The sequence below is a fragment of the Syzygium oleosum genome, unplaced genomic scaffold, assembly GCF_021117445.2.
Source record: "Syzygium oleosum isolate NSW1041296 unplaced genomic scaffold, Sole_v2.1 Sole_v2.09, whole genome shotgun sequence".
Lineage (NCBI taxonomy): Eukaryota > Viridiplantae > Streptophyta > Magnoliopsida > Myrtales > Myrtaceae > Syzygium > Syzygium oleosum.
Window position 1 is genome coordinate 7,276,046 of NW_026607493.1, and position 18,549 is coordinate 7,294,594.

At 42.5% G+C, this 18,549-nt stretch overlaps 1 protein-coding gene and 1 pseudogene across 1 annotated transcript; both read right to left on the reverse strand.

Moving 5' to 3' along the window:
- Nucleotides 1-204: 204 nt before the first annotated feature.
- On the reverse strand, nt 205-5,573 carry LOC115661837 (L-type lectin-domain containing receptor kinase IV.1-like; annotated as a pseudogene).
- Nucleotides 5,574-14,504: 8,931 nt separating this feature from the next.
- On the reverse strand, nt 14,505-17,663 carry LOC115663957 (L-type lectin-domain containing receptor kinase IV.1-like). Its single transcript, XM_030585916.2, has one exon. The coding sequence runs from the start codon at nt 16,907-16,909 to the stop codon at nt 14,918-14,920; it is 1,992 nt and encodes a 663-aa protein (XP_030441776.2). The 5' UTR covers nt 16,910-17,663; the 3' UTR covers nt 14,505-14,917.
- Nucleotides 17,664-18,549: the final 886 nt, after the last annotated feature.

The window sequence follows — 18,549 nt, forward strand, 5'->3', positions numbered from 1 at the left end:
AGAAGGAGAGAGAAAAATGTTTTTTTATTTGGTGATGTGGGGAATGATGTGGTGTGATTAGGCCTACAGAACAATAATAGAGTGCGCCAATCAGTAAACGACGACCCCGGAGCAGCAGCCAGTTCCGGCTGCCGGCGCGGCAGCCAATTTGAGCCATATGGAAAATAAGAGGATGGAATAAATTTAGAAACTAAACCATGAGGCTCATCGCCCACCTGAGAGAAGCGATTCTACGACAGAAGATGATTGTAGGAATGCCTTGTCCATGGAGGACGGAGGCATGGCCAAATCATCAAAACCTTCGTGATGACCGAATGTTAACCTGCTGCCAATGGACGACAACTCCGGCATCAGAATATCGCCTTCCAAGTATTGCAAAACTTGACGCATGCTCGGCCTCATCAACGGGTCGGAGTGGGAACACATCAACCCGAGTTTCAGCACCAACTCCATCTCTTCTTCCACAAACTCCGCCCCCAACTTCGGATCTCTTGCCTCGAGAATTGCACCTCTGTCCCAGAAAGAAAATACCCAGTCCACCAATATCACGTCCTCCGCGTCCCGAAGCTCTACTTGCCTTCTCCCGCAGGCAACCTCGAGCAGAAAGCTCCGAACGCATAAACATTGGTGTTCCTAGTGGCCTTGCTGGTTCACATGTGCTTAGGGGCGAGATAACCGAGCGTTCCTACCACATGAGTCGTTTGAGGGTCGGTTCCATGATCGTATAGTCTCGCAAGCCCAAAATCTCCAAGTCTTCCATTTAAGTCAGCATCTAGCAAGATGTTGCTTGCCTTTATATTCCTGTGGATCACCACTTGCTCCCACCCTTCGTGCAGATAAAGCAGCCCAGATGCCCCTCCTTTGATCACGCTGAATCTTTGCCTCCAATTGAGGGTGACCTTTGGTTGGTTATAAAGGTACTTGTCGAGGCTCCCATTGGGCATGTAGTCGTAAACCAAGAGCAACTCCCCTTTCCGGCGGCAGTAACCGAGGAGTGACACTATGTTGTGGTGACGAAGCCGACCGATGCTAATGATCTTTGTCATACCGCGAAACTTACCAGGATAGCGGATGACACGATCGTCTTTCTACCCGAAGGACATAGCCTCAAACCACCCAAAATTCCCCACAACATCACTCTCGCTCTATTGGCTACTAACCAAAAAACCTGAAAAGATTAGGGAAAGAGAGGGTTGAGCAACCACAGCTCAATAAGCAGTGCGTATCTCTTTTAAGCAAATCGAGCAACCGCTATGCATGAATACAAAAAGTCATACCAGAATTTCAAGAGCCAAACTCAAAATATAAATTACATATCGAGTCACATAAGAGTTGTTCCATTTCAACAAGTTTTATACAATTCAGAAATACTCATTTAAATCATCATAAACATCAATGGTTGACTCCATTGATCAATCTCTATAAAAAACCATGTCAATGGTCCATTCCATTGACTAATCTCAAATCATGCATCAATGGTCTATTCCTTTGATAAATCTCATATCACATCACACGTCGATGGTCCATTCCATCGACTAATCTATTGCTCAATATCTAACAATGGTCACAACACAAAACCTTATGACAAGGCTACCAAGATTCCCCCCTTGGCAAGGTCTCCACCTACAAAGCCGGTGGCTCGGCTTAGAAGGATATCCTAAACCCGATATGCATACCCTTAAACCCCTCAATGGGTTCACAGTCATATTGAGCACAAAAAACACATCCTCCAATAATCCACAATACCAAATCCATAATAAATCTTATAATTCACAATCAATATCACCAATTGATTTCTCAAAACAAAACACAATCTTTATCAACTTCGTTCGTCAAACCGAATGCATTTTACAAAACATTTCTCACATCATTTCAAAATTCTTCATAAATCGATATGTATAACCTTTAACAAAAGAATTCTTTTTATAAAGAATTTCCTCAATTTATTTCACGATAATCGATATATAAGTCATTTCCAAAAATGCTTTACCATACCATTTTCAAATAATCAACAGGGTAGAAAATGCCCGATCCGAGCTTTTATGCCATAACAATGCTATTTAACTCATAACATATATGATTCATATTGCTTTCGAAATATGAGTTTACAAACTCAAAGAAGAGATAGCACCACTCATCTGGAATCCCCAAAAATCACACAACGACACTCACTTGGACTGACGATCTCGTAATCCTATCAATTAAACGAGAATCAACGTCAACACCAAGTAAAATACTACGATAACTACGAACCTTAAACGCTAACAAGACAACTCAAAGGCGCCCACAAATTGCTTGTCCAAAGCGATTATCCAAACCGTCTGCAATGCGGAATTTGAACGCGAAACTTGATCTCACCATAAATTCCTTTACCGAACCCCGTTGCAAGTGAGCTTATAGTTAATAAAGAGCCCATTCATAGCACTAGAAGAACCCCAACTTGGCCATCCCAAAATCAAGCTAAAAACCGACGAAAATCAGCCTAAAAACGGCTGATCGCGCACTGTTCACCTTACGCGGCCAACTTCAAAAATTCATATTAGGCAAACCGTAAGTCTAAATCAAGATCTGTAAAATCCCACGGCTCCATGACACCCTAAACTACCAATTTTATTATATTCATAATTCAACAACTCAAAAATCGTACTTCACCGCTCAAATAACACATAATTCCGAAATATAAGCTCTAACCCGGAAAACTTTTCCGATTGGACGAACGAGAGGCGCGAGCACTTACCGAACATTGCGAATTGATGTTGAATTGGCTTGATGAGACGTTCGTGGCGATTACGTGTGAAACCCTTCTTCTTTCTCTTTCCCTTTCTTCCTCTTCTTTCCTCTCTCTTTCCTTTCATTCTTTTTCTCTCTCCCGCAAGCTCTCGGTCCCCTTGTATAAGCTGAAGTCCACTGGAGCTTCTTTATTGACTTTTCAACCCTTTTTCTTTGCTTTCTTTTTTTTTAAAATCAAATATTACAATCTCCGCTACAGATTCTCTCATGCCTTGTCTCGATTCATGGGAGACCCTCTTCACCGCAATCTCTATCTTCGATATGGGTAAGATTCCTCTATAAACCTGACCGAACCCACCGGTCCCTAATAGCCCTTGGTTCTGGAATCCTTTTGTCGCAATATAAAGATCTTTGTACTTGAACCGATGTGGGCCATAGTCCTTCTCCCAATCTTCGAGCAAATAGGCAAATTTCCGTTTCCTTCTATTTCGTCGGAAATGTCCTCCTGACGAAATATAATTCACCGAAAGTCGTTCTTTGGCTCTTAATGAAAGGAGACTGAGTTATAGATCTAATTCTGGACAGGAGCAATCTAGGCGTGAATAAAAAACTTAATTTTTACAGAAAATCTAGACGAATCCATCCAATTGCTGGTGGCGTCCAAAGTTCATAAAGACCTGAGCAACTACAGCTAAAGAAACTGAAAGTACGAAACTGGAGAGTAAAGACTACAACTATGGAAACTGAAAGTGCGAAACTGGAGAGTAAAGACTACAACTATGAAAACTGAAAGTACGGAACTTGGAAGTAAAGATAAAAGACAACATTTATTTTGTTCATGTGTGCCGGGGGCCTCTTTTATTGATAATCAGACGCTATTTATAGCACAAACTTGGTAACCGTTCTTGGTGTTGTATCCAATATCTACTATTGATTTCATCTTCACCGTTAATTTAATGACACCTGTTTATCAACTGTTATCGATATTATCTTCTGTACAAAGTGATAACCGCTCTTGAGCCCATTTAATCTCTGAAACGACAACCGTCATCGAGCCTATTAGTTCTCTAAGGCGACAACCGTCATTGAACTTTTCTTCGTTTGACACCTGTCTTTCGGAATGGTAACTGTCATCGAGCTTTCTCTCCGTCTGACATTTGTCTCCCGGGATGATAACCGTCATCGAGCCTTTTCTCCGTTTGACACCTATCTCTCGGGATGATAACTGTCATCGAGCCTTTTCTCCGTTTGACATCTGTTTCTCGGGATAATAACTATCATCAAGCCTTTTCTCCGTTTGACACCTATCTCTCGGGATGATAACCGTCATCGAGTCTTTTCTCCATTTGACACCTGTCTCTTGGAACGGTAATCATCATCGAATTTTTTCTCTGTCTGATACTTGTCCACCAGAAATAAGGACCTTCATCGAGCTTTTCTGACTTTACATCCATTATCTTTTTCATCGATTTCATCGATGAAAAGCACCTTTAGCACTTGGGCATCTGTCTTTTCTGGAGCAAAGACCTTCATCGAATCTTTCATAGCTTTTCTCCGTCTGACACCTGTGCACCAGAAATAAGGACTTTCATCGAGCTTTTCTGACTTGACATCCATTATCCTTTTCATCGAATTCATCGATGAGAAGCACTTTTTAGCACTTGGACATCTGTCTTTTCTGGGGCAAAGGCCTTCATCGAATCTCTCATAGCTTGACATTCGTTCTTCTCTTGTCGACATCTTCGATGAAAATACCTTCAGCATTTTTGATCCCCCTCCATCTGAATTTCAAATTTCCCGCTTATGACTGTCCGTACCTACCAGCTGCCATTTTAGTACAGGTGATGTCATCCCTTGTCATTTTATTAATATATCCTCACGACGAAATCTCTAATTAATTTCAGGTGTCAACACCTTCTCATCACGTAAACTATGCTCAAGATCAGCATTGATATGACTAAAAGAACCACCCATGGTAGCCCAATAGTCAATACCTTTGACGTCTCCTTTTTACCGATCTGAGGAAGCTTAGGAAGTTGGGACAGGGCAAGTGCTTGAGCCTCTCCATTTACCCTGAAGCACCAACCCAGAACATATAGAGAAGTCAGGACCACCAAACCAGTTGATGACGAGAAGCCGACATACATGTTCTCGTTGATAATCGATGTGAGATCCTGCGTAAGAGACAGAAGCGGAGCGTTAGGCTTTCGCACATTGATCGGAGCCAATGTGACATTGATCTGCTTTTCCGTGCCATCGTAGTCCACCCAAACTTGCATTGCTTTACCGCTGATTAGTGTCAAGTTCTTGAACTTCCCCCCATCTGCATAATACCCCGTTGGAGCTGACTTTGCCGATATCAACCCATTCAAGTCGATACCAACGTGATTATCGTCAATGTCCTGAGTGTCGAAATCCTGGAACGTGTCAAGTTCCACCCCGAACACACGATTGGTGGCGTTGCCGTTGTTGGTTTGGTTGAACCTGCCTAGGTATTGGCTCGGCCAGGACCAGGGGAAACCTCTCTGGGGTGCGACCACAAAGACGATCCTGTGGCCGCTCAGATTCTTATAATGAGGTCAGATCGCAAAGACAAACGTGGTGGAGAAGGAGAAGACGGAGCAGTTTGGCATGTTCTTGAACTGGATTGGGTCGGGATGGAAGGCGTGGCCCTTCTGCCGTCTAGTGTCGTAGCCCAGATTCAGGAGGCCATTGGGGGTGATCCCAGCCATCCCATGGAGGCTTAGATAATCTGATTGGAAACCGTTGTACACGAAGCTGGTCTCTTGAGCGTAAGTCAAAACTGCTAGCAGAGAGACCAGAACAAGAATCTTGAAGAACATGGCTCAAACTTAAAGTCTTCTTAGCAATTAGCTAAAAAATGGTGCACTTACAAAGGCTATAAAAGTCCGACAGTCTTTTTCTTACGACATTAAACGAATGATGCAAATTTGAAAAATTTCTGCTCAACGTGAGTCATATGAATTGATGAATGTCTTGGACTATCAATGGACGAATCCAATTGTTTCCTGTTTATAAGGCAATTAGGACTTCAAAGTGAGAAAGAGAAGAAATGTTTTGCTAGAAAATGCAACCTAAAAGCTTAAATTGATAAGTGGAGAGATCATAATGAACATATAAACCCTATGGGATATGGGATTTGACTAACAGGTGGACTGATACTAAGATGAGAATAAAACAGAAAAAAGAATTGAGTAACTTCTGTATTTCTTGTTTATTATGATGAATAGTACAGCAGCATATTTATAAAATAACTATCTAAGGCAACAAGATATTATAATATCAATTCTAGTCAATCAGTGATATGCATAATGATATATGCACGATCCTGAAAGATAAGGAGAATCTAAATAAATATGTTATTTATCTCTAGCATCACCTTAAATTCAAGTGACGAGAATGTTAACTGTAGTTAGAATACATAGGTAATATGATTGATTGATGGTAGAAAAATAGGTCCGGCAGGCTACGTGACAACAGACTAACATGGTTGTTGACGAGGTTATGGTGCAGGGACAGCAAAAGAGGCTGACACAACCGCACGCAGGACAATAGGAGAGGTTGACGTGGTTGCATGGTAGGTTGCCAACATCACCACCAAAGGAGATGAACAATGTTGAAGATCGATGTTGAGAGAGCAACATTAGTAGTTATTAAAAAAGATAATGGCACGAGATGGGATATATGCTCGAGTATCCACCCGGGAGATTTAAGGATCGACTAAGCTCCAACACCATGATAAGAATAAAGGGGAAAAGAGTATTGAGTAATTTTCGCATATTCAGATTTATCAAGATGAAGAGTAACATTAGCTTATTTATAGATTTTATAATATGACTATTTAAGATAACATAATATTGTGACATCAGTTCTAATCAATCTGTATATGCACAATCAAAATAGATAGGTCCGCAATTCTAAAAGATATAGAACATCAAAAAAAAATATCTTACTTATCTCTAACATTGTTGAAATATCCGTTTGATTGTGATGTTTATATGTACTTTATATATTTGTGGTGTCTCTTTACTTTTCAGCTTACGCTTTTGATGTGAACATTCTTACGGATATCAGAGTCGGGTTGTATTTATATTGTGAATGCACCTAGTCCATTTGTTAAATTTCACGTGTGGTCGCTAGATTCCGAATCAGAGAACGACTTTTTGTCAAAATTAAATCTGGGGGGAGAGAGATTCATCGAAGGTGGGCGTGATAAAATCGAAAGCGCGGCAACTTTCTTCCCATAATAAATAAAAAAAAACGTGACCGTGCCCCTTGGGAGATAAGGGCTCCATGAGAACATTTCCAGTCGCCATTTCTAGGCAGGTCTCCGCGTGGGGTCCACGAAAGTTCGGGGAAGAAACAGTTTTGTTCAAACGTTTTTGTTGCTTTAGGGGTCCATAAAGAATCGCCGCTGCCTCTTAAGCACGAGGTAAAACTGGTTCGTTTGAAGTTTCATGTGGATCTTGTCATCCTTTAAACACAAAATATATAAAGGGTATTATTTTTTGGAGAAAATAAAGATATAAGAAGAGCATGACGTGCGAACATCGACATTGACACGTTAAAATAAGAAATGCATTCTGGCAGCCCGTCATATTAGTGGACAAACGTAGACAATCTTTATTGGTTGACAACAATCCCTGGTTTGGTCAGGTTACCAGTGTAACCATCAACCAAGGATCTAAGTCAGGCCCCTCACCTCATTCGTGGTCTTCTTGATACAACCCACATAAGGTTTTTTTGTGTATCTAGGATTGTAACAACATAAAGGGCATGGGCACATCTAATGGGTATATGAGAACTTATATTTATTTTTTAGATTTACACTGATTTTGGATGGAGTTATTAGGAATAGAAAAAGGGGATCTGGATAATTACAGGAGAAAAAAAAAAGAAAGGATTTTGTGCGGTTGTTAAGATATTAGAGAGGAAAAATAAAGAAAAAGAATGTATTATGATTGAAATATCCTTTTATGTATAAAATAAGGATATATAAGGACAGCACAAGTATCATGGGAAAATTACTAAAAAAGTCCTAAACACATTACACTTTTGCTAATTCAGTCATAAACCTTTTAATTATGTCAATTCAATTTTAAATATTTTTACGTTTTACCAATTAAGTCTATCTGGCTAATTTTGACTTGAAATCGCTGATGTGGATGTGGATGTTGGCCGTCCTTCATGGTACAACCGGCTCTGACGTAGACAAATTTTTAATTTTTGTTAAAAAATTTCTGAATTTTTTAATCTTTTTTCCTTCTTTTCTTTTTCCTTTTCTATTTTTCTAACCCTTGGCCGGTAAGGGATGATGACCCTCACTTGGTCTGGGCAAGGGTATCAGTGCCCTCACCCGTGGCTGACGAGGGCCACGACGCCTCGCCCAAGCCAAGCGAGGGTCAACCGGCGACCTCGCCAGCCTAGGGTTAAAAAAAAGAAAAAAGAAAAGAATAAAAAATTAATAAAAAATACTAAAATATTATTAGAAAAATTTCACATCAACACCGATTGTGTCATGTAAGACAGCTGGCATCCATGTGAGTGATTTCTGGGCAAAATTGATTAGATTGACTCAATTGACACAATTAAAAGGTTTAGAACTGAATTGGCAAAAATGCATAGGTTTAAAACTTTTTTGGTAATTTTCCCCAAGTGTCATAACTTTCCTACAACGCTCACTCGAGTGTGATAATTATTTTTTCGATTACTTAATTGACATATCGGTTGAAAATTATTCACTTGAGTGCCTTCAACATATTTCAACAATTTGTTGTATGTGGCTTTTTGAATAACAATTTGAATCCGATGTCGCCTTTTTTTTTATAAAGAAATTCAAATCCGAAATGGAAAATGAAGGAGACAACTTGGCAAATGGGATTGAAAACAATGTCGCTTGAAGAAAGCTATTCTCTTCCACTCTCTCTTCCTAGAATTTTCTCACATTTCTTTCCTTTGTTCTTCTTCTACGTCTTTTTATCTCTGCCATAACCACCACTATTGACACCCATGAGCTCCAATAGATGGATTTGGCCGCCGACAAACGAACAGCCTCCCGAGAAAGAGACAAGCTCCACTGTTGCCAATTCGTTGAATCGATGACCGTCACCAGCGTCGAAAGAGATGATAAACTTTCCCTACCTACTTCATCAGAAACTCAATAATTGTTGGAAAGAGATAGAGAGGGAGTGCATGCTCAAGTATAAATGGTGAAGAAGACTTATCCGAGCAACACGAAACACTCAAAACGACTTTAATTTTGCCACAGTTCCTAAATTTCGGGTTAGGTTTGAAAAGCATTTGTGATTTAGTCCAAATTCATTAATTTGGGGCAAACAAATGGGCCAAACGACATCGTTTATGCACTATTGTGCTGATTTCATTTCTCTAGTGAGTCATGTTGAATTATTTATATTAAATTAATGCCTTTTTCAATTGCACAAATCGCCAATGGCATTTAAGTGAACAATTTTTAACCAATGCGATAGTCAAGCGATCGAAAAAAAATATGATCCTTAAGTGAGCATCATATGAAAATTGTGGCACTTGTGATGTATTTTTCCTAAAATAACGGCATAAGTGAGGAAAAAGAATAAATTTGTTAAGTAATTCACAAATCCTTTAAAATCGTTCCAAATCTCTCCAAAGATTCCATATTTAGAGAGATTCGAAGGGATTTAAAATGTATATAAAATTGACCAATCCCTTCTAGTTTCTAATCATCCCTCTTAGTCATTTCTAATCATTGACCTTCTTTTTCCCTCCATTCACACACGATTGTGTTTTTGGAGCCTTTCTCTTCCCACCTAATAATCATTCCTATAAAAACTAAATAGACAATCTAATCAAGAAATTACTTATATGTTTCTTTATTTATTTTGTTCTTTTTATGTAGTCATAACAATTTACATGATACCTTTCGTTGGAACAATTCATTATATATCCTCGGAAACTAGAAGAGATTTACATGAATTTAGTGATGTGGTAAACTGTCATAGAATATCAAGTATGACACACTTATTCAAATGACCACCAATAGTCTAGTCTTGTTACATCTAACAGTGCTCAATTACTAATTTCTAAAGCAAGCTTTATGTTAGAGGGTGAAGGGTAATAACCTTTGGGCTATATTTCCTCTATCCCTAGTTGGGAAGATTCATTTCACCATGCCTCTGATTGGAGAGTTACGGTTATGGTCTTATGGACATCACTTGCATTTATATTTTGCAAAGTTGTAGGCATGTGATGTTCATTGTTAGTTAGAATTGATAAGATAATAGACAATTATTTGATTTTTACGTACTTATCCATAAATATAATATATGCAAAAGACAAAATTAAGCATTTTCGACGAAGAAATAATTGACATCATTTAAAATCTTTGCTTTATGTAATAGTGTAGATGAACTATGTTAGATCCGCCGGCCCTTGTGGAAGTCCGGTTTGTATTACTATAGCAATGTCACTAATCTGAAACGGGTAGGGTAGAGGTCAAGCCCACTTTGTCTTGCTCAAGCCTTTCCAATAATTACAAAAAGCTATAAAAGAGATCCTCCAGTTTGGATCAGGCCCATGTAGAAATCACTTGTTGATGATGATGTCCAAAATTACAATACTTATTGTAGAAACATTTCGGGAAAATTATCTTAAAAAGCCATAAACGTATTGTACGGCGGTTAACTCAGTCATAAACTTTTCAATTGTGTCAATTTAATCATAAACCTTTTAACAATTTGTCAATTTAGTTATTTCGGTCAATTTGGGTCGAAAAGTGCTAATGTAACAGTCTAGTTAGCATCGGTCATTTTATGTGGCACGGCCAGCGCTGATGTGGAATTTTATTTTTTTTTTATATTTTTCCCCCTCGTCTAGCCACCAGCGATTATTAAGTTATACATATGTGAGATGAGAGAGAAAAACATTATATAATAATGCATGAATTGAGCTTATCTATGAAGTTTCATGCTTCGAATAAAATGTGGGGTTCATCTATATTTATCCACATGGTCTGCATAGAAACATGTATCATTGAATGTGATACTTAATTTTGTCAATTTATGCAACTATCCTATTAGAGTTTATGTACCTCAAGAAGTCTGTAACGTATCAACGTGAGACGACATCTTATAAGCAGTGGAATCGACACTTTGCTTCGTGAAGCTCAAAATTGGATTGCTCGAGTTCAATGCTACACCTCACATATTAGAATAGAATATTTATCTTAAAAAAATGGAAATTCTAACAATAGATTCTCATTCCTAAAGTAACATAAGTGAGGCATTAATTGTTCACCTTATTGGTTCCACGTGAAATGAGCAGGGAGGTCAGCCCTGCTCGCCCTACTAATTAACCCATGCACACTTTTAGAAAGAAGAATATTTTTATATGATTTAGGCTTCGTTCGTTTGGCGGAAAATATTCTCCTTTTGGAAAATATTTTCCCGGAAGTCATTTTCCTGGAAAAAATTTTTCCGGAACATAATTTTCCGGTGTTCGGCGACCAATATGAAAAAGTTTCGGAAAATATTTTTCGCCGGCCACCGGCGGCGGCGGCGACGGCGGCATGTTTTCCGGAACATAATTTTCCGGTGTTCGGCGACCAATATGAAAAAGTTTCGAAAAATATTTTTCGCCCGGCCAATGCGGCGATCGGCGGCCAGCGCGGCCAGCAGGCGGCGGCCGGCGACCGGCGAGCCGCTGCGACCGGCGGCGGCGGCGGCCGGCGGCAGCGGCTGCTGCACGGGCGGCGGCCGACCGGCGGGGTGCAGCGACCGGCGGCGGCGGCGGCGGCGGCGAGAGCGGAGCCGGCGGCCGGCGGCGGCGGCGGCAGCCGGCGCGGCGGCGGCGGCGACCGGCAGCAGCGGCGGCGATCGGCGGTGGCAGCGCCAACGTCCGGCGCCCAACGTCTGGGCGACCGGCGGCGGGCGGACCGGGCGGCCGCGGCCGGCGCCGCGCGGCGGCGAGCGGCGACGGCGGCGGGCGACCAGCGACTGGCGGCCGGCGGCCCAGCGACCCGGCGGCGGGGACCAGCGACCGGGCGGCGGGCGACCAGCGACCGCAGCCGCGGCCGGCGGCCGGTGGTTGGCGACCTTAGTGAATAAGAAGAAGAAGAAACTCCGGAAAATGATTTCCACTTTTGAAGAAGCGGAAATCATTTTCCATAGACTTAGGCTATTTTGTGAAGGGGGGAAGGAAAATATTTTCCCACGGAAAACGTTTTCCGCCCTCCGAACACCGGAAAATCCGGAAAATATTTTCCGGGAGAATATTTTCCGCCAAACAAACGGAGCCTTAGGCTGCGTTTGGGAACACTTTGGGGGAAAGTCTTTGGGGAAATGTAAAGGACTTTAGGTTGAAGGGGTTTTTCAAAATGCAAATTGTGTTTGGTAAGTTGTAACTTAAAAGTCCTTTGCAAAGTAACTTTGGGTAAATTAACGTTTGGAAAAATTATACTTGCAAAGCTCTTTTTTTATTTTTTATTAAAAATGTTGAAACTCTTTGCCGGCTCTGTCGAAGGGCAGCCGGCCGCCGGCGACCCAGATCCGGAGCCGGCGGCCGTCATCTGAGGCGAAAGGACCTCCGGCAGCCCTCGGCGACCACTGACGATGGTCGCCTGGGGTCGAGCGACCCTCGACGGGGGTCACCAAAACCAGGCGAGGGCCGCCGGCGACCCAGATCTGACGCCTCGCGGCCCTCGCCTGAGGCCGACCGACCTCAGCTCGTCGATACCGACGAAAGGACCGCGACCCAGATCTGACGAAAGGACCGCGACCCACATCGCGACTAAGGTGAGATCCAGCGCCGGCGCCCGGCAGATCTCGCATCAGATGCAGATCTCGACCGACCTCAACTCATCGGTGGTCGCCGAGGGCTGCTGGAGGTCCTTTCGCCTCAGACGATGGCCGCCGGCGTCGGATCTGGGTCGCCGGCGGGCCTTGAGGGTTGTCAAGGTCGCGCGACCTCAGGCGGCCCTTGCCCGGGTCGCGTTACCCCTCACGGCGGTCGTGCGAGCTTAGGCGACGGTCGGTGGGCTGTGCGACCACGCTGGCCCCCCTCCGGCCGGTCGCCGTCACCTCACAACCACGCTGCCGAGGTCTCAGCGAAGAAGATGATGAACAGTACATATAAGGCCAAAACCGGAAAATCAAAAAAATGATGAGGGTAGTTTCGGAAGAAATTTTTTTCACTTACTCTTAGAAGTTGTATGCCGAGAAAGCTGAAAGCCCAAGGCAGCCTAGGACCTGCCTTGGACTTTCAGCCTTCCGAAGGCTTTCTTTTCCTCAAGGTAAGTTGCAAAAAATTTACCAAACACCCAATATTTGGCTGAAGGAGCTTTGGACCCCTAAAGGCCCTTGGGAAAGCTATTCCCAAACGCAGCCTTATTCTATTTTATTTGTAATTTTTGGTATAAATATCTGAAACAATCGTCAATTCCTTCGAGTTTCATTCTTGCGAACGTACTCCCCATGCATGCTACAGCACTGCCTGGGTTGATACGTACAACGCCTAGTATCGATCGTTTACGGTTAGGACTACTGGGGTATCTAATCCCATTCGTTCCCCTAGCTTTTGCCTCTCAATGTCAATGTCAACTCAGCAGAGTATTTGCGCAATATTATAGGATCCATGATTCAGTATATTTTTAATAAAATTATAAAATTCAAATCGTAAAACCTCCGGAATAATTGGTTTCCACGTTTTCATCCCCATATTGTTCCACATTGACCAATTTGTGAAGGTTTTACGAGGTAACATCATCAAAGGAAGGGAGCTTTCACTTCTGTGAGGGCATTCGCGGCCTATTCCTATCCTATGGGACGAGCTCCATGGATGCTTTTCTTATTTTAACATGCTAGTGTCCGCACGCCTTGTACTCTCAATTCTTCTCATATCTTTGTCTTCTCTAAATGAGGGAATACTCTTTAGTTGCTTTACATTATGAGACGAGGTCCGGATGAGGCCCAAGATAAAGCTGTTTAAGAACACGAAGACCTGTTCTTTATTTAAGAAAAAACAATGAAATTGTCAACCAATTATGGCAATAGTTGTTTTTAAAAAAAAATTTCTAGGACATTTAGCGCAGGCCCCATTGCCCTGCAAAGGTAAAACACAACTCGCCCCGTGCCCGTCACTAGATTTTATTAAGATAAAATTCATAAACTTGTCCTCTATTTACCACTACTTAGGATGTTCATTCATCTTCTAATTCCTAGTAGTCTATGTTTATACCACGAGTTCAGTTTTCGAACTTTTAACTTGCGCAAGCTTAGACTCCAAGGCCACGTTAATCTGTCTATTCAGCTTTCAGGAAAGGAATTGCATCATTTGCATAATAATGCGCCACGAGAAGTTTAAAGTTCGCTTGCCTCGAGCCAGTCAAATTCGGAGGGCCACGACGTACATTGCGTCAATGACTCGCCAAGAGGATACATAGAAAACCCTATCCTCTAACCTCACGTCTCTCTCTCTCTCTTTCCTCTTCGTCTCTCTGGTCGGTCGCTTTTGTCTTCCACCTCTTCCCTTGATCTGCAACTCGAGACCATGGCCACCGCCCCACTCTCTCTGTCTATCTCTCTTCGAGGTCAGCACCACCTCCGTCAACCGCCATAGCCACTTCCCCGGCCACGACCCCCATAAACCCCGTCCTGACCATTTTCGGATCCTCCCTCTTTCTCTCTCCCTGGCTATCATTTCGCGGTGGAACAAAAGGACAGAGAGCTTGCCATCTTGGTGCTTAAGTGATGGCGGCAACCGACGCGGCTTCGAGAGATGGCGATGACGACTACTGTGATGGCACTCTGTTTCGTAACGAGGGAGAGAAACGAGATAGTTGCAGTGCAGCAAAAACAAAAAATGAACAAAAAACTGACGGTGAGTAAAGGGAAAACAGAGGAGGAGAGAGAAAACTAGTTTTTGTTTTTTGGTGATGTGGTGTGATTAGGCCTACAGAACAAAAATAAAGTGCACCAATCAGTGAACGACTCCCGGGAGCAGCATCCGGTAGCGGCTGCCGCGCCGGCGGCCAATTTGAGCCATATAAAATACAAGAGCGTGTATTTTAGCGATGCTTCACCGACTAGTAACAGAATGACTCATAGAGCCTAGGACATATCGATGCTCACCAGATAAAGAGCATGGAATAAGATAAGAAACTAAACCATGAGGCTCATCGCCCACCTGACAGAAGCGATTCTACGACAGAAGATGATTGCGGGAATGCCTTGTCCATGGAGGACGGAGGCATGGCCAAATCATCAAAACCTTCGTGATGACTGAATGTTAACCTGCTGCCGATGGACGACAACTCCGGCATCGGAATATCGCCTTCCAAGTATTGCAAAACTTGACGCATGCTCGGCCTCATCAACGGGTCGGAGTGGGAACACATCAACCCGAGTTTCAGCACCAACTCCATCTCTTCTTCCACAAACTCCGCCCCCAACTTCGGATCTCTTGCCTCGAGAATTGCACCTCGGTCCCAGCAAGAAAATACCCAGTCCACCAATATCGCGTCCTCCGCGTCCCGAATCTTTACCGGCCTTCTCCCGCAGGTGACCTCAAGCAAAAACACTCCGAATGCGAACACATCAGTGCTCCTAGTGGCCTTGCCGGTTCGCATGTGCTCAGGGGCGAGATAACCGAGCGTTCCTGCGACATGAGTAGTTTGAGGGTCGGTTCCATGGTCATATAATCTTGCAAGCCCAAAATCTCCAAGTCTTCCATTTAAGTCAGCATCTAGCAAGATGTTACTCGCCTTTATATCCCTGTGGATCACCACTTGCTCCCACCCTTCATGCAGATAAAGCAGCCCAGATGCCACTCCTTTGATCACCCTAAATCTTTGGCTCCAATTGAGGATGACCTTTGGTTGGTTATAGAGGTACTTGTCGAGGCTCCCATTGGGCATGTAGTCGTAAACCAAGAGCAACTCCCCTTTCCGGCGGCAGTAACCGAGGAGCGACACTATGTTGCGGTGACGGAGCCGACCGATGCTGAGGATCTCCGCTACAAATTCTCTCATGCCTTGTCTCGATTCATGGGAGACCCTCTTCACCGCGATCTCTATCTTTGATGTGGGTAAGATTCCTCTATAGACCTGACCAAACCCACCCGTCCCTAATAGCTCTTGGTTCCGGAATCCTTTTGTCGCAATATAAAGATCTTTGAACTTGAACCGGTGTGGGCCGTAGTCCCTCTCCCAATCTTCGAGCACCTCGGCAAATTTCCGTTTCCTTCTCATCACGTAAACTACGCTCAAGATCAGCATTGATATGACTAAAAGAACCACCCAGGGTAGCCCAATCGTCAGTACTTTCGACGTCTCCTTTTTATTGATCTGAGAAAGCTTAGGAAGTTGGGACAGGGCAAGTGCCTGAGCCTTTCCATTTACCATGAAGCTCCAACCCAGAACATGGTGAGAAGTCCCGAACGAACCGGTCGATGACGAAAAGCCAACATACATGTTCTCGTTGATAATCGACGAGAGATTGCATGTAAGAGATAGAAGGGGAGTGTTTGGCTTTCGCACTTTGATCGGAGCCAATGTGACATTGATCTGCTTTTCCGTGCCATCGTAGTCCACCCAAACTTGCATTGCTTTACCGCTGATTAGAGTCAAGTTCTTGAACTTCCCCCCCTCTGCATAATACCCCGCTGGAGCTGACTTTGCTGATGTCAACCCGTTCAAGTCGATCCCAACGTGATTATCGTTGATGTCCTGAAACTCGGTGCTCATGATCGTGTCAAGTTCCACCCCGAACACATGATTGGTGGGGTCGCCGACGTTGGTTTGGTTGAACATGCCGAGGTATTGGCTCGGCAAGGACCCGGGGAAACCTCTCTGGGGCGCGACCACAAAGACGATCCCATGGCCCCTCAGAGTCGCATACTGAGCTTGATTAGCCAAGACGAACGTGGTGGAGAAGGAGAAGACGGAGCCGTTTGGCGAGTTCTTGAACTGGACTGGGTCGGGATGGAAGGCGTGACCCATCTGCTGTTTGACGTCGTAGCCCAAATTCAGGAGGCCATTGGAGGTGACCCAGGCCATCCCATCGAGGCGCAGCTCTCCCAATTTGAAGCCGTTGTACACGAAACTGGTCTCTTGAGCGTAAGCCAAAACGGCTAGCAGAGAAACCAGAACAAGAATCTTGAAGAACATGGCTCAAACTCAAAGTCTGCTTAGCAATTAGCTAAATAATTATGCACTTACAAAAGCTGTAAAAGTCCAAAAGAGTCTTTTTCTTACGACCTTAAACGAATGATGCAAATTTAAAAAATTTCTGCTTCACGTGAGTCATATGAATTGATGGATGTCTTGAACTATCAATGGATGAATCCAATAGCGCTCTGTTTATAAGGCAAATAGTCTAGCATAACAGTCTAAATTGATAGGTAAAGAGACATCATAAAAAACATATAATCTTGTGTGGAATTTAGAATTTGACTAACAAGTTGACTAATACCATGATGAGAATAAAGCGAAAAGAAGAATTGAGTAGCTTCTATATTTCTTGTTTATTATGATGAATAGTGCATCATCATTTTTTAAGATGATTATCTAAGGCAATAAGATATTATGATATCAATTCTAGTCAATAAGGGATATGCGCAATGATATATGCACAATCCTAAAAGATATGTATAATATAAATAAATATCCTATTTATCTCTAACCTCGCCTCAAATTCAAGTGATGAGAAGGTTGATTGGAGTTTGAATACATAGGTAATATGATTAACTGATTGTAGAAAAAATGGCCCAGCGGTCTAAGAGATAACAGACTGACGTGGTTGTTGGCTGTTGATGTGATTGCGGTGCACGGACGGCAGAAAAGGCTGACATAACTACACGCAAGGACGGCAGAAGAGAAGAGGCTGACGTGGTTACATGGTAGGCTACCAATATCACCACCAAAGGAGATGAAAGATCGATATCGAGAGAGCATAGTTATTAAAAGAGAGAATGGGCAACCGGGAAATTTTAGAATTGCCTGAACTCTGATAACACGATAAGAACAAAGAGAAAATATTATTGAGTAATTTTTGCATATTTAGATTTATTAAGATGAAGAGTAACATTAGCTTATTTATAGATTTTACAACATGATTATTTAAGATAACATAATATTGTGATATCAATTCTAATCAATCAATATATGCACAATCAAGGGCAATATATACACAATTCTAAGAAATATAAAAAATCAATAAAAATATCTTATTTATCTCTAATATTGTTAAAATATCTCACATTACTTAATAATGAGGTTTATATATACTTTATATATTTGTGATATCCTTTTATTAAGCTTTTGGCTTGAACATTCTAACGGTTGTTAAAGTCGGGTTCTTTTTATATTGTGGGTGCACCTACTTCATTCATCAAATTTTAAGTGTCGTCGCAGACTCCGAATCAGGGAACGACTTTTTGTCAAAAGTAATCTAGGGGCACAGACACCCTTGATAGTCCAAGAATTAAGAGCCCTTGTGGCTCGACTCATGCCTGCTGTGGTTTTTTTTTTTTTATGGAAACTAAAAATCAAGAGTTGGTTCTTCGGAGAATAAGGAGGATACTACAATTTCAGAATTGTAGGGTGGTTAACCCGATAGGAACTACCAGTGGTTTGGCTATCTTGTGGAATGATAGAGTTGAACTCACTTTCGATTCTCAAACAGAGAGTTATATGAATCTTAGGTGCAAAGACTTATCGAGCGGCAAGAGGATGAGAGTCACTTTTGTTCATGCTCATTATCATTTTCAAAAAAGATGTGAACTGTGGGAGGTACTCCGTGTTATGAG

What these genes read in the sequence shown, in the direction of transcription:
- LOC115663957 (XM_030585916.2), bottom strand. Translation starts at nt 16,909, where the DNA reads ATGTTCTTCAAGATTCTTGTTCTGGTTTCTCTGCTAGCCGTTTTGGCT.